The following is a 14,648-nucleotide window of genomic DNA, read 5'->3' as shown; positions in this document are numbered from 1 at the left end:
GTGATGGCAATGACTAAGTGAAAATTGGAAAGATTCCCCCAAAATAAACCTTTCTACCAGTGGTTATAAGCTAATCCTGCTTTTGAAAAGTCACTTCATAAGACAATACCTTAGGAATATGAAAAAAAAAAAACAAACGTTATTGTGCTGTTGAGGGACTTCTTGCTTCACAGTGTATCTGAATTCATAAAACCAGGACTAGAAGTGAATCACGTGCCTAGTGTTCACTCAAAGGGGCTTTTTGGCACTGAAGACTTTCTCAGAAACTACAAAAGAGAAGTTGGAGCTTTACTTTCTAAAGAAACAGATGTCACATCAACATACTATTTTCAACACAAATGGTGCAACACGAAAGTGAATCAAATCTTTATATATGCTAGCAAATTCTAGCTTTGGTATTACCAGAACAATACCAGTTAGGACTAGCTATGCGGCTAGAAGTCCCATGTTGGTCAGAACCAACGTACCCTGTTGGTATTTTCTCTGCGCTTATTTCTGACTGATCACCTCCATGTTCTGAGCTAAACAGAACTAAACCAGATTTTCTTGCTAATCCCTCACATAGATGGCTTTAGGCTACAGTGAGGACGGCTTCCTAATTCATTGATAGATTTCATTGTTTCCTCTGTCAAAGAGATTTTACAATGGTTTTGTGTCTGCGTCTGCTTTTGCTAGGAAGTCAAGCCACAGTTTTCTCTGATCATGGTATCTAAGTACAATGAGTAATGGAAGGGATAATCAGATAGAAATAGTATTGCTAGAAAAGCATTCTTCTTAAGGAGCTGTTGTGGCTCCTGTGTTACAATTCTAATCTGATATTTTCCTAACTTCCTTCAGGGTTAATTATTGTTGGTTCAGGACGTTTTTCTGGGTGGGGTTGATTTTTTTTTTTGGTCATCTTTCCTAGCAATTCCTTCACCACAGGTAGTGGCTTTAAAACTACGAAAGAGTTTCATTTGAACTATTTACAAAGTTGAGTGTAATTTGAGGCAATATAAGCTTTTTAAGTGCCAGAACTCATCTGACCCATTCTGTCTTTCTCCCAGGTGTGCCATTTTGCATATTGTGCCATCACTAATAGCTATTGTTTTCTGCTAGAAGCTGTAATTGCCCCAAGAGACTGGAACCCTGTTATCTCCTGCGTGCTTGGGATATATCATTGGAGCCCTTCCTTTGAATACAGCATTCCTGAGTTTTATACTACCTTAGTTAATTTAGAATCATTGATCAAATCCTCTTCTACTTTTGATCAAGTTGTGGAGGGAAAGACAGGCTCAGTGGCTTCATATTTTATGCTCCTCTTTACAATTATATTGACATTATAGATGTGGTAGATAGTTTTGGTTTTAAGAAAAGGCTGTTGAAGATAAGTCCACATCACTTCATCTAAATGAGCGTTTCTGAAGTACTGACAACTTTGATCATAGTATAAAGAAATAAGACTAATAAGAAATTGGAAAATGAACAGTAGTGAGATTTAGGGGTAGCAGTGAGGAGTGATGTTCTGTAATAGAAGCAGAACCTAGAAGACCAAAAAGGATATAAAAGTGCTGAAGATACAAAATCAGGACGTTTAACTCCATTGTTTATTTCTCCTTTGGTCAATTAGCCTGGAGGTGCTCATTTTTTGAGTTGTGGGGTTTTTTTTTGTTTTTGTTTTTGTTTTTAAACTCAGAATTCATCCCTTAAGTGAGTTCTTGGAATGATATGCATGTTCTTCCTCAGGGCTGAAATTCCTCCGCTCGTCCATATTTCCATCCGACAAGCTTTCTCTAGGGAGAAAACTTTTTCGCCTTTCTACAGTGACCATTTTTAAGACACAGCGATGCATCCGTTTTATCAATGTAGCCCATCGTCTTGCTAACAGGAGTAGGCAATACACCTGAAAATTGGATGCATGACTGATTGGGGCACTCCTTCCTAGTTGAGATAAACCATTATTGAAAATAAGATACTCTTTATCAGTGTTATCTACTTAAGTGCAATCAGCTGCCTTTACAGGAGCACTGTGGCTCTTAATGGAAGGGAACTTTCTTGAAACAAATGAGGAAAATTAAACTGAAAGTCAGTCGAAAGAGTGAGGCTGTTTTCTGTGCAGCCAAGTAGCTTCATGTCTGACTCTGAGTGGCCCCCTCTTTCCTTTTTCTTGCCTATTTCTGAGTTCATCTTTTATATTACTGGACATGAAGGCACCTAAGAACATTTAATTGGAAAATAATGGGAATGGTTTTGAAAAGTGCATACTTCAGGAAATTTTTTTTAATCAGCCTGCATAAGTGTTTCTACCACACCTGTCTCACAGCATAACTTTCAAGACATTATTTTTCTCACTAGCATGTGTAATAAAGAAATTATACTACTAGTAAATTCACAAATCTGTGAAGCCAAGCAGGCTGCATAATAGTAACCCTTCTTTTTGCTCTGTGGTTAACACCAGCTGATTTTCTTTTTAAAGCAGCGGTGCTGAACTGTTCTGACAGGAAAGCTGATTTTAAACCCGTGTTTTTGAAAATGGGAACAAAGGTGGAGTAGCTCTTGCTGACACTAAAGAGCAGTTAACTCTTTCTTTTGCCACACCCCTCCCAAAGCTTTGAAGCTCATCTCTGACTATAGCGTGTTGGGCAAAAACAGCAGATAAGCCAACCTTCTGGCAGTTTTTTGTGTTGCTGTGCTGGGAGTCTTTTTCTGTACTTAATCTTTTGGCACTTTTTGCAGCCTCCTTCAAGATGTCTGCACTTTTGAAAGACAGTGTATTTGCACTGCGTGGTAGTGAGCCGATGTTATATTAATGATATAAATGATGCAGCCTTATTATTTGCCTTTATGAATGGCTGCTTATCCATCTGCAGCATCACATAGGACTAATTTCAAGCGCCAGGACATTATAGAATATTAATGACTTCCAAGGGTGCAGAACATGAGAAGTATCTTGAAAACTTGCCGCTATCCATTGAGGGAGGGGGAGCACAAAACCTGAAAATAATTTAAATCAATGATGCTGATGCTGCTTCCCAGTGATATAACGGTTATCACTCTAAACATCGTAGGCTTGGCCAATGTTAGGAGTTGTGCTCCTCTAAGCAGCTTTGCACAGATCCATTGTACCGATCTCACTGTGCCCACAAGGAATATTGAATAGTGGCTTTGTTAGCCAGCGCCCTTTGAGAATCATCCTGGAGCTGAACTACTAATAGGAAATTCAGGAGTATGTTAGCAGCATTATCGTCCTACTAATGATTGTTCTGTTTTTTTCTCCAGCAAAATAGATTTCCAGGACTTCATAGATGAGGCTTCAAAATTCCAGTATAACGAACTAGTGCTAAGTTCATAACTTGGCTGTGAAATTTGGAGGGGGGGAGTGGAGGGCACAATTACTTTCACCGTTTCCTTTCTGTTGTTTTGTTATGTTTTGGTTTTCTTCTTTCTACGAATTCATTTTTTCCTAATGTTTTTTCGTGACCTGGATTCACCCCATTGAATATCCATAAGTATAATGTTGCCAAGATGAATTTACAGTAAATCACTTGCTTTGGGTGCAGTGTGAAGGTGGTAGAAGATTAATCCGAGGCATAGCTGTCAAGGTCATACATATACTGTGGTATAAATTCACGTTCCTGATGTTGAAAAATATGTATTTAATGGACTCTTTATATTAATGAAACCAGCTATTTTATATCACATGGTTTGTGATTATCATGAATAATATATCATGAATGCCTTATAAACCAGGTATAAGTACCTTTGATTAATCTGAAACATTATCACAAGTGGTTTGGTTTTTTCAGGAAATGGCTATTTTACTGCTCCCCCTTTCCCATATTAGAGATAAGTAATATCTGTGATCTGCCAAATAATTGCGGATTTTCCATCTAAGACTTCTCTTTCTTCACAATAGCAAGTTAAGTTCAGTTATGCCCATTGATGTCTTTAGTTTACCCTAGCAGAAAAGTTGGATTTGGAATTTACTTGACTGGTCTGTATCACTGGAATAAAAAATTAACCTTCAAAAAATTTTCTAATGCTGCCTTATACAGTTTTGTATACAGGACTTCTGTTATATTTTAATACATATTTCTGTTACAGGACTTCTGCTATATTTTAATACATATGAGAAAAACATATATCATGATTAGATATATTAAAGAGTGTTACGGCTTTGGGTGCAATGATACCCAGCAAAACTATTGCATGTCACTTTCTGAGTTACTTCAATTCTTTCTACTCGGACTTAAGCTTTTCCTGATGTTATATTCAGCTTAGTGATCTAAAAATAAATTACAAATTCTCACAAAAATGAATATAGCAAACTTTTTACAATAGTCTTTTAAAACAAAAAAAACCCCCATGTAATTAATATTAATTATCAATATAAAAAATGAAAATAAAACAGACCACCTAAATTAAAGAATGCTAATGCAAAACAAATATGTGTGCTTTAGTCTTTGCAGTGTTCTTATCACTTTTTTATTTCTCCAAACCAGGTTTTTGATTTTAATCTGAGGGAAGAAGATGTGGAATTTTTGAATGCTATGAATATCAACAGAAAATTAATTCATCTAACCTATCCGCTGTGGAAAGGATAGTTTAAAACCAGATTGTTCTATACAGCAAAAGTGATGCAACTGAAACATTAATTCATTTTAAACTGAACAATAAATTGTTCTCGCAGGTACTCAAAGAGTTACCTAATAAATATCAATCAATAATCAAAAATTGGTATTAATGGCTTGTATTTACTGTTATGTTAACAAATTAATAAAATAATTTTGTTTACTCTTTTCTTTGTTGCTTTCTTACAGATACAGAAATGCTTTCAGCATTTTCTCTGCTTTCTCAGAACTTTCTGGCATATTCTCCCAGTATGGGTTTGGGTTAAGCTATCTCACAATATTATAATTAAATTTCTTCTGCATGTATGTACTTCATTTAAGGTGTCATTTTAACCCATTTGAACAAATTACCTTGGTTTTTTTGAAAATATTTTGAAAGGTATTAGTTATTTAATTTTGAAAAATATTAGTTACTTAAAGGCACAGATAAGAGCATGCTACAATGCATGTGGGTCTTGAAAAATTCAAAATATGGAATATTTGTTCTAGGATTGCAGCAGAAATCTGAATCTGACTTTTTACGCTGGTTTTTTACATTTCTTCTAATCAATGAGAAGTTGGGGGGATCCTGCAGGCCACTCTTGGTACTTTCTTGGTGAGCAAACCTGTTCTGTTGGTAGTGTTTCCAGGATCTCCTGTCTTGACCTAGCACATCAGGGAGGAATGGCTCTGGTTTATGGCCAAAGTTGCATCAGAATGAATAAAGGTAGTTTTTGCTTATATAGCTAAAGATTTTTGAAGGTGCAGAAGAGTAATGTGCTGGAGAAAAATCCTTTGCTAATCTGTCTTGCAGGAATTTTCTTCATCTTTCCAAGATGGATATTGTTCAGACACTCCTCTGATGGAACTGTGAGTTGTCCAACAGTACTAGCACTGGGAGAGTACAGTCTTCTGGTGGGGTCAGAGACCACAGATCTATTAGTATGCAGGCTTTGGGAGTACCCCAGCTTGCAACTTCTTTTCTGACAAGATCAAAGGATTTTCCTGCAAGGAAATTGCCCTGTGACTAGCCAGGTTTCTGAAATCCCCACCACACTAAGTTCTTATCAGAAGTTCCATAAGAACTCTGGTTTTCACAGGTAGGCAATATTCTTTTTTTTTTTTTTCTGTTGCCATGCCCTAAAACATGAGTTTCTGCTTATCCTAAAAACGCAGGTATCTAAGAGTATATATGTATTCAGGATTCCTGTGAACAAAAGCGTCTGCCTCCTTATGCTCGTGGACATGTTGCAGGCACATTCTTTTAACCAGTTTACCCAGGTCAAGCGACTCTTATGAATCAGTTTGGTGTCCTGATGTGCACAGCCCTCCCGCTGGCATTCAGCTGAGACCTGTGTTCTGGTTATTTCTGAAATGGTGCATGAATAACATTGCATTGTCCTTTCTCCTTATTCTGACTGTAGGCAATTCCGGAGTCGAGTTCTCAAAGGAGAAATATATACCCTGGACTTCTATAGTGTATTTCACAGAAGTACAAGCTGCCTTAACACCGGACCTGGCAGTTGGGGAGGTACTGAGAAAAGAGTTCTTGTTCTGTTGGTGGGGATAGAGTATAACCCTGGTGTAAACCACCTCACTAAACACCAGCGTATTTTTGGTGGAGTTGGTCGGACCAACCTGAGTTCGCCTCTGTGTTTGAGCCCTTGTAAGCAGGATACAATCTCTGCAGTTGAGCCACGTTAACCTGTCATCTCTGAGGTTTTAGACAGCTGATCTGGCTTCATTTGCCTGAGAAGAATTAAGCTGTACTTCAGTTTCCTCTCTGCTGAGATGTCAGGAGGGCTATAAACGTGTGTGGTGATCTAATTTTAATGATGCTTTTTGTGATACAAATACCCAGCTGTTTGGAGTGGAGCTGAAATTGCCCAGGTATTTTACACAGCCTCTGACAAGTAATTCGTTGGATGTTACATCTCTGAGTTGGAGCCCTCTCAGCTGTTTAACCAATAACCTAAACATGAAAGCCTGTACATCTGACTACTGAAACCCTGAGTCATTCTGGCCTTTAATTAAAGCGTGTTCCTCTTGCTTAAAATTATGTGAGAATTATTTCCTAGAGGAAAATGCCTAATGAATGCACTTTTATTTAGTATTTTCTATAAATTAGCAAAATAAAGGGGGAGAGCTTGAAATATCTAGGGTACGACAGGCAGTTGCAGGGGATACGTATGTCAACCTCAAGCATGATTTATCTTACATGCCTTTTCTGACAGTTGTAATTTAACGGCTGTATTTTCCTCCAGGCTCTCAGGAGGCTAAACATCTTTTCAAGTTTTCTAGCTTTGTGGTGGAAGAGTCTGTTTGCCAGTGTAATTTATCTGAGTCATTCTGGGAGAGGCGTGGAGCAATTGAAGCGTGACTATTAGCATAAGTAAGAGAGGGACTCTCTTCCTGAGGGTAGAGTTACTCTTACCCTCGTTCAGAGGAAAGCTGTTTCCCCATAACAACTGCTACTGCTGATTTACTGGTGTGATGCTATGAATTAAAAGACCTAATATATTGAGCTCTGGTCTACTGTGCTATTCTTTTGCATTTCAATTTGAAGCGGAGTTAAAGAGAACAGGGCAACGAAGGAAGAGGAAGATTTCTGCAGGAAGGGCAAGAGTAGATTACCAGCAGAATTAGCATTTCACATACACTGCGGTGGTTTTTTGCTTTTAAAAGTTTGAAGAAAGAAGGAATTACTAAGCCTAAACTCACTGCTTCTTTCTCAGTCTCTATGACATCTCTATTTCTACAGTCTCTATTACATAAATAGCACTGCTACCACTGTAAGTAGTTGTCATTTTAAATTCATTTTTTAAAACATAAACTGGCAACTTTCCTTTGTATTTTCAAACATGTAGGTGTCTTAGCATCCTCTGAACAGTCAAAGACATTTTTTGCATGTGGAGACACCAACACAGAGTCGTGTTTGAAGTGGCATGAAGGGAGCCCGCCATGGGCCAGTGCAGGCTTCTGCCCTCCTGCTGTGCTGGCTGCCGCCCCTCGCCACTCCTTGCCCCGCGGGGCTGGCGCCTTACCCCACGCCACGGGAGGCTGCAGCCCACGGGTGCCGGTGCCACCCTGCAGGATGGCTCCCGCGGCCAGCGGGCCTGCCGGGACAGAACCACGCCTCTGCACGGGCCCAGCTTGGTAAAGTGGGAAGAGGGAAGAGCCTCTTCCAGCTACTCCCTTAAACATTACTTATGACGCTTGTAAGAGCAGGGACTCAGGCGGCGTAGAGGATGCTTCCTTTGGCCTTTTCCCTGCTGTGCCTACTCAGAGGGGGAAGAAAAAGGCGGGGAGAAATGGTCACTGGCGTCCCTCAGGCGCAGGGGCCACGCTCGGAGTCGGCCGGGCCCCGCCGCCACCTCCTTTCCCGGGGGAGCCGCCTCCTTCCCGCGGGGCCAGCGGCGTGCCGGCCGTGGGAGGCGGCGTGTCTAGCCCCGGGACGGCTGGAGCCCGGACGGGGCGTCCCCTTCCCCGCCTCCCGCGGCCGGGCTGGGCGAGGTGGGTCCCGCGGGGGATCTCCCCGCCTCACGCCTTCCCGGGCTTTCCGCTTCGTCCCCTCTTGCTTCTCCGGGTCTGTGGGGTCCTGAAAAGCCCCGGCGGAGCAGCGCCCGCCGGTGCCCCCTTCCCGTCGGGCGGCGGGACGGGACGGGACGGGGCGGGGCGGTGAGGATGCCCCGGCCGGGCGCTGGCAGCTCCCGGGCTGGGCTGGGCGTGCAGGTCCCTCGTACGAGCCTCCCCGCGGCCGCAAGCAGGGAGGAGTTAGACGTGGATAATCGGAAACGGGGTGGAGAACAGCAGCTGCAGAAACATTAAAACCACCGAGCCCCCGGCCCGGCCTCTGGAGTTGCTGCGCGGGCACGCAAGATGCGCAGGGCCGCCGCGGGCTCCGCGCCGCGCTTGAGCGAGGTAAGGCTCGGGGAGCCGCGGCCGCGCACCGCACCGTGGGGCCGCCCCCGCGGAGCCTGGGGCCGCCGCGAAGTGCCAGCGCCGCGGCTCTGCTCTCCGGCGTCCCGCCGGAGCTCCCGAAACAAAAGAGGCGAGGGGGCTCTCCCGGGCCCGCCGTGCCCGCCTTGGGGCCGCGTCCGCCGGAGGCGGTGCGGGACAGGCGCGGTGCGGGTTTGAGGCTGGGAGCGGTGCGGGACAGAAGCGGTGCGGGAGCACTGCCAAGTGCGGGACAGGAACAGTGCGGGTTTGAGGCCGGGAGCCGTGCAGAACTGGAGCGGTGCGAGCAGCAGAGCGGGAGCGGTGCGGGACGGGAGCGGTGCGGGAGCGATGCGGGAGCAGCGCGGAGCGAGGGACGGAAGCAGTGCGGATTTGAGACCGGGAGCGGCGCAGAACAGGGGCGGTGCGGGTCTGAGCCCGGGACAGGAGGGGTGCGGGAGCAGCGCGGGGTGCGGGCCAGCGGCGGTGGGAGCAGCAGAGCGGGAGCAGTGCGAAGCGCAGGACTGGAGCGTTGCGGGCTGGGGCCCGGGAGCAGAGTGGGGAGCCGTGCCCGCCGGCCTCGCACCTCCTGCTCTGCCCCGCTTAGGCTGTAACTTAACAACTCTGCCTGTTCTTCTTTCCTTGCGTGATTTCACGACTTCTCTTTAAATGCCCACTAGAAACTGTTTATATGTAAAGGGACTTTCCCTCATATCTGCATTCCTGAATCATGCCCATTTCAAAAGCTCGCAATGCTAAGTATTCAAACACAAGGTAGTTTTTTGCCATTGTTTGTTTCAGACCCACGGAATGGGCCTGCCATCTTGCTTATTTACATATTTTTCTTGATTTTTCTAAACTTTTTACTGCTCCGGGTTTTGTAAAACACAGTCTTACTTTTATTTAGCAAGGGCACCCCTTTCCTGTTTACAGCCTTGAGATGATCACTTGCTCATATATACATCAGTGAATTCACCACCGTTCGCGATGGCATCAGTAAATTGCATAATTGCCCCCTGCCAAAACGTATTCTGACTCTATTAATGGATGAGAATACAGGTCTCCTGCCAGGTAATTTCTGTGCAGGCTTTCGTGTATTTGCAGTTAAATCAAATCAAATCAAGCCCTTTCCCTTTCTAAGTCTCTGCTGTTGTATTACAAGGTGTGTTTCCTACTGAAGAAAAAGATCCAGTAGAACTTACTGCTGGGGAACTTTCAAATCTTTCGCACTGAAAAGTCCAGTAATGCAGTCCTTGTCGACTCCAATTTACCTGTTCAGCTCTGCATGACAGAACTTTTTTTGTCGTAATAAGCTAATAGCTTTACCTATTGAATACACCTCACCATCATTTAAAAATACATTTAAAAATACATTTTAAAAAATGTGTTTTAACAGCTGAATAAAACTGATTCTGGGTGATTAGATTTGTGACTCCGATGTACAGTCAGACTAGCAGATTATCTTAAACCGTTTATCGTTTGTTACGTTGTTTGCCTTCCTTCTTTTAACTCTGGGGTTTGTGCCTCCTGTTCTCAGGGCCGCGGTTTCTGAGGCTGTGCAGCAGTCCCGGGCAGGCTGCGGGGACAAGGAGCTGCGGGGCAGCCACCGGGTTTGCGCTCAGTGTCACCGTCCGGTGGCCGCTGGGGAAGCAGCGCCCAGGCGGGCACCATGAGCTCCGGCACCACCGCCCCGCTGAAGGTCGTCAGCAACCTTGCCAACACTGATGTCAACTATGTCATCAAAGAGCATTATAATTACACGGGAAAGCTAAATGAGAATGCGGACAGTGGAATAAAAGTGACATCGGTGGTTTTTATTATCATTTGCTGCTTTATAATCTTGGAGAACATTTTTGTCTTGCTCACCATCTGGAAAACCAAGAAGTTTCACAGACCCATGTACTATTTCATTGGGAACTTGGCTCTTTCAGACTTGCTGGCTGGTGTGGCTTACACTGCCAACCTCCTGCTATCCGGACACAAAACCTATAGCCTCACCCCCTCCCAGTGGTTTGTAAGAGAAGGCAGCATGTTTGTTGCCTTGTCAGCTTCTGTGTTCAGTTTGTTGGCCATTGCCATTGAGAGATACATCACCATGTTGAAGATGAAACTCCACAATGGCAGCAACAGCTTCCGCTCCTTCTTGCTGATCAGTGCTTGCTGGGTCATCTCCGTGATACTTGGGGGACTCCCGATCATGGGCTGGAACTGCATCAGCCTCTTGTCCAACTGTTCCACCGTGCTGCCTCTCTACCACAAGCACTATATTCTCTTTTGCACCACCGTTTTCACTGGCCTTTTGCTATCTATTGTTGTCCTCTATTGCAGGATCTACTCCATGGTGAGGACTAGGAGCCGCAGGCTGACATTTCGGAAAAACATTACCAAAGCTACTAGGAGCTCAGAAAAATCACTAGCCTTGCTCAAGACAGTGATCATAGTCCTGAGTGCCTTCATTGCCTGCTGGGCTCCCTTGTTCATCCTGCTTTTACTGGATGTGGGATGTAAAGTGAAGACCTGCCCAATCCTCTTTAAAGCAGAGTATTTCTTAGTACTGGCCGTGCTCAATTCAGCCACAAACCCTATCATCTACACCTTGACAAACAAAGAGATGCGGAGGGCTTTCATCAAGATTCTGTGCTGCTGCAAATGTCCCCCAGCAGATTCTGGGACCAAATTCAAAAGGCCGATCATCGGAGGGATGGAGTTCAGCAGGAGTAAGTCTGACAACTCCTCCCATCCACAGAAGGAGGAAGGCGACCGTCCTGAAACCATCATGTCTTCGGGCAATGTTACCTCATCTTCTTAGGAGTAACCATGGGGGTGTATTTCAGAGCCTTCCTCTGAAATCAGGGAGCCGAGACGCCCTGCGGCTCACGGCGGCAGCGTTGGGCTAAGTGAGCAAGTAGCATTAGTTCTAACGAGGCAAACGGTGCACTTGCGAGGCTGGAGTTCAAGAAATGGGACGGACTGTTCTGGCTTGAAAATCTTTTTCCCTGGAGCATGTTTTGTCTTTGCACTGAGGCGGCTCAGGATTGTCAGGCGCATTCATATCCTGAAATCTCCTTAGTAACTCTGAAAGACTGATGCCTTGGTGAAATGATGCCTGGTGTGTGAGAGAAAGAGAGAGGGGGAGGAGGGAGAGGGAGAATGAATCTTTTTTTTTTTTTTTTCCCTGTGAGAAGAATGTGAAGTTATTTCTCCTTTACTTGCAGCAAGCCACTGACACAAAGATCTTTCTGTACTGAGTTTAGTGGTGGCTCTGGTATAGTAGGTCAGAAGCGTTTGTTTAGCGCATAACAAGGAAAGAGATCACACAAATATAACAGACCATGCACAACCATAATTTGGCATCGCTTTCCAGAGATTTTAGTTAAGTCGTAAGGTTTTATTTGCAGAGTCCAAAGCTGTTGGGGTTTTATTTAGCAAGATCATAGCTGTGAATTTTTCTGCTGGTCCATATTACATTTGAAGACCATGAGCCAGACTCTGCCGTTACTTTCACCTGTACCATTCCGTTGGCTGCGTCAGATTATACGGAGTAGCTCAGAGCAGCATTTGGCCCCATATGTCGATTGCCTTGTTATTCTATAGCATTAAATAAACTGCATTATCATGACAAATGCAAGGTAGAACTAAAGGTCATTTCTCTTTAAGATGACTGAAGGTAAATCTTATAGTATAAGATACTATTGACAACAGCAGGGTTTTTGCCTAAGTAAGAAGAGTAAAAAAACTGAAGGGGCATTTCAGTGTCAGGTTCAGAGTCATTCCAAAGGTCAGTCGGAAAAATCTGAAAATAGTATCTTGAGTTTCAGAAAAATAAAAGGAAAGTTGAAGTGAAATGACTATAGATAAATGCACTTCCATAACAAAATGCAATATATTTTTGGCACATTTTATTAATGTCTATAATTTCAGCAAAGATGTCTGTATTTTATCAGTTCATGGAAGAAGTACCTGTCATTAAATTGAATGTATTTGTTTTACAGCATCATTTTTACTCCTCTATTTTTCTAACCTGTGCTAATGGGGTTAAATGTGTACAATGTAAATAAGTTAATAAGATGCAGGAGTCTTCATGCACCTAGAGTATTACTATAACAAAAGTGGTATATCTGGGATAGCTGAGAGCAATTGACTGATTTACAGTTACTGGCAATTCCTAGAAGTGGTATTTTGTAAAGAAAATTTATTGCCTTTGTAGTAAAATTTCCAGTGCAATTAAACTGATTTTTTTTTTTCTGGTTTAAAAAATAGTATTTAAAATGTTTCTGACTTTTGTTGTTCAATTTGCACATAGCTTTATTGACTTCTAAACATTAATAAACTGATTTTTTTAAAGTTTCTGTTATCAGATTACTAGTTTTGTACTATTGAGGGGGTTTATGCCAGGTGTGGTTTCTTGTTGACAGAAGTCAGTGAAAAAATTCCTTGATTTCAGTACATGCTGGGATTAAGCCAATTCGGCAGGGGCCATGAAATGCATAATGCCACTTACAGGATCATGTAAAATACAAAACGAACACTAGAATATAATTTTTCATCAGCACATGCTGTATCGATGAAATGCTATTAAAAGAAACTACAGTAGCGATTTTTCTCAACCAGCTAACGAAGCACAAACAGAAGTAAAAACATGCCTGCCAGTTTTGCCATGACTGCCCAGAACAGAGTAAGTGAAAGAATTCCCTTATATCGGTATATATATATCATGATATATATATTATATCCCTATAATGCATAAGTTTAATTCTTAGCTTATTGCAAACATCAAGGAAGTTTATGAAACATAGAATGGTGGCCTCAGCTGTGTAACGGCTGCAGGTCCGTTGGGTCCGCCAGTGAAGACCGTGGCAGTGTAGCTGAATAGGTACCGCGTTACTTCTTCCAAAGGCTAGACTTCCATTTCCTCTCTTGCGGCCATTCCCTCTCCGTGTTACTTTTAAGTTCCATGGAGCTCATACAGGATGCAGTTGGAGTGTGAAGATAAACCTCACCTTGTCGTACTGTATGTCAGCGCTGTGCAAGGTTTACTGTGGGAAACGAGAGCCTACTCACCGAGGAAGGCTCTGGGTCGTAACCTCACTTCCTGAAGGAAATTCCAAAAATGCCCTGAAGACAAAAGAGTGGAAACAGGCTGGAATTTCTCTCCATCTGTCTGCCTGTACGGAAGGAATGATTTCATGTGTGCTCACTTCCTAGGCTTTTAATTAGTGACCGGAGCAGGGCTGGAAAAAATGTCAAATCTGTATTTGCGCACAAGATAAAGTCTCTCTTGGCTCAGGCCTTCATTTGGGCAGGGGTGGTTTACGCCGGGTGCTGACAGTCATGAGGGAAAGTGCTGCTTTGTCCCAGGGATAAAGTCACTTCTGTGCAGAGAACCAAAAGCATATAAACAATGGAAGTCCAAGTTAAGCCCTCAACGTGCTACCAGTGAGTAAATAAAGGCAATGTAAGGGGAGACGAAGCAATGTGCAGGGACGTCTGAATTTGTAGGGGTGCTCTTATGCAAAGGACGAGGGCCCTTCCTCTCCTGAAGCCTTACAGGCACTAAGGTTGTTTGTCCCACATGGGTCTGAGATCCTGTGACAAGGGACGAGCTATGTCACAGCATGGCTGTGTCATTGGCCCCTCATGACCACCACCAGCCTTTCTCTCTATTCGTAACTGATAGCCCACAGGTGAGTCACTTCCCTTCGCTTTGCCTTTGTTTCTGTATCCCTCACTTATCTATCTCATCTAATTGCACTATGGGCATTTGCGGAAAATGACTGTTTCCCCTATGGAGGTGACTGTGTGATGGGAGCCCAATTTTGGTAGGGAACTCAAAGCCCTACGTAATTCACGCAGTAAAAAAAATGCAAACATCAGAGTGTGGCACTGGGCCATGGGAAGCATTTCCTATGCTCTTGATCATGATGACTGAAATCTGTTTCCTCCACAGACAGGCCACATCTATGTGTAGACAAGATGCAGACAGGGAACAATAACTGTAATAAAATAATAACAATAATAATAAAAGTAAGGGTTCCTGCTGGGGAAAAAAAAAAAAAAAGGCCATTTGTCCTGCTCTTCGCTTCCTACGGGGGAATTCTGCAGCTCCTTGGCCACGGACAGGCA

General features: G+C 43.5%; 2 protein-coding genes across 3 annotated transcripts in view; both read left to right on the top strand.

Moving 5' to 3' along the window:
* LOC141467673 (uncharacterized oxidoreductase ZK1290.5-like) overlaps positions 1-4,778 on the top strand; it is a 49,395-nt gene extending 44,617 nt beyond the window's left edge. For both annotated transcript variants that reach the window (XM_074152310.1, XM_074152311.1), the window contains one exon: positions 4,482-4,778. In XM_074152310.1, coding sequence (XP_074008411.1) covers positions 4,482-4,583 — 102 coding nt within the window. In that variant the 3' untranslated portion in view covers positions 4,584-4,778. The remainder of the gene's footprint in view (positions 1-4,481) is intronic.
* Positions 4,779-10,194: 5,416 nt separating this feature from the next.
* On the top strand, positions 10,195-11,334 carry S1PR1 (sphingosine-1-phosphate receptor 1). The gene has a single exon (XM_074152025.1). It carries the CDS (start codon positions 10,195-10,197, stop codon positions 11,332-11,334), a length of 1,140 nt encoding a protein of 379 aa, XP_074008126.1.
* Positions 11,335-14,648: the final 3,314 nt, after the last annotated feature.

Source organism: Numenius arquata, chromosome 8, assembly GCF_964106895.1.
Source record: "Numenius arquata chromosome 8, bNumArq3.hap1.1, whole genome shotgun sequence".
Classification (NCBI taxonomy): Eukaryota; Metazoa; Chordata; class Aves; order Charadriiformes; family Scolopacidae; genus Numenius; species Numenius arquata.
This window is presented reverse-complemented; position numbering and strand designations above follow the sequence as displayed.

What these genes read in the sequence shown, in the direction of transcription:
- S1PR1 (XM_074152025.1), top strand. Translation starts at nt 10,195, where the DNA reads ATGAGCTCCGGCACCACCGCCCCGCTGAAGGTCGTCAGCAACCTTGCC.